The following is a 612-nucleotide window of genomic DNA, read 5'->3' as shown; positions in this document are numbered from 1 at the left end:
ATAAGGATTAAATGGGGTAACGTGTAAAGCTAGCATGCCGCACGGCATAGTCACTCTCAGTGAGGGAAAGCAGCCATTACTATCGCTGAGATTTTAATGAACTGACCTGCCATGTTAATTTCATGACCTTTTTTTTAAAAAAGGTGTCAGAAGGAGAGCCTACAATGTCAATGAGTTTCCTGTAAAAGTTCATCAGAACCCTTAGGTATCTCGAACATAGTTTTTCACATGCTCATTCAATATTTGTTTTCTCTCTATTTTCCTTTGTCCCCAAATAAATGTCTCTTTTCTAAGCTCAAGGTGAAACTCTTTCTCATGCTTTGCGTTGTTTGGCTGAGAACCAACTTGAGCATTTTTTAGACAAATGGTGGTGATTTCACCATCCACTCGCTCGTGATTTAGAATATGGAATTTGTTCAGTGTGCTTTCATAAAACCCACACTTTTGTTTTGGATAAAGGAAAATATCTGTGTTGAGCACAAGTGTTTTCTCCACTCCCAGTAGTCTCAGGTACTAATGTCCTGAGTGACTCCAAAGAGTTATTTGCGTCTCTGTAGACTCCTTTTTGGGCTTTGTTCTACTTTCTCCCTCCACTGGTAAAACTCCTGTTTT

The 612-nt window shown here is 39.2% G+C and overlaps 1 protein-coding gene across 1 annotated transcript in view; it reads right to left on the bottom strand.

Annotated features, from left to right (window-relative positions):
- Window positions 1-201: 201 nt before the first annotated feature.
- The window catches only part of LOC103605173 (RNA-binding protein 43-like), a 13,414-nt gene continuing 13,003 nt past the window's right edge, over window positions 202-612 (bottom strand). Inside the window, 2 exon segments of the mRNA XM_008589759.1 lie at window positions 202-486; window positions 488-529. Coding sequence (XP_008587981.1) covers window positions 202-486; window positions 488-529 — 327 coding nt within the window.

Source organism: Galeopterus variegatus, unplaced genomic scaffold, assembly GCF_000696425.1.
Source record: "Galeopterus variegatus unplaced genomic scaffold, G_variegatus-3.0.2 Scaffold5638, whole genome shotgun sequence".
Taxonomy (NCBI): Eukaryota; Metazoa; Chordata; class Mammalia; order Dermoptera; family Cynocephalidae; genus Galeopterus; species Galeopterus variegatus.
The sequence above is the reverse complement of the archived record's forward strand: the minus strand, read 5'-3'. Positions and strand labels throughout refer to the sequence as shown.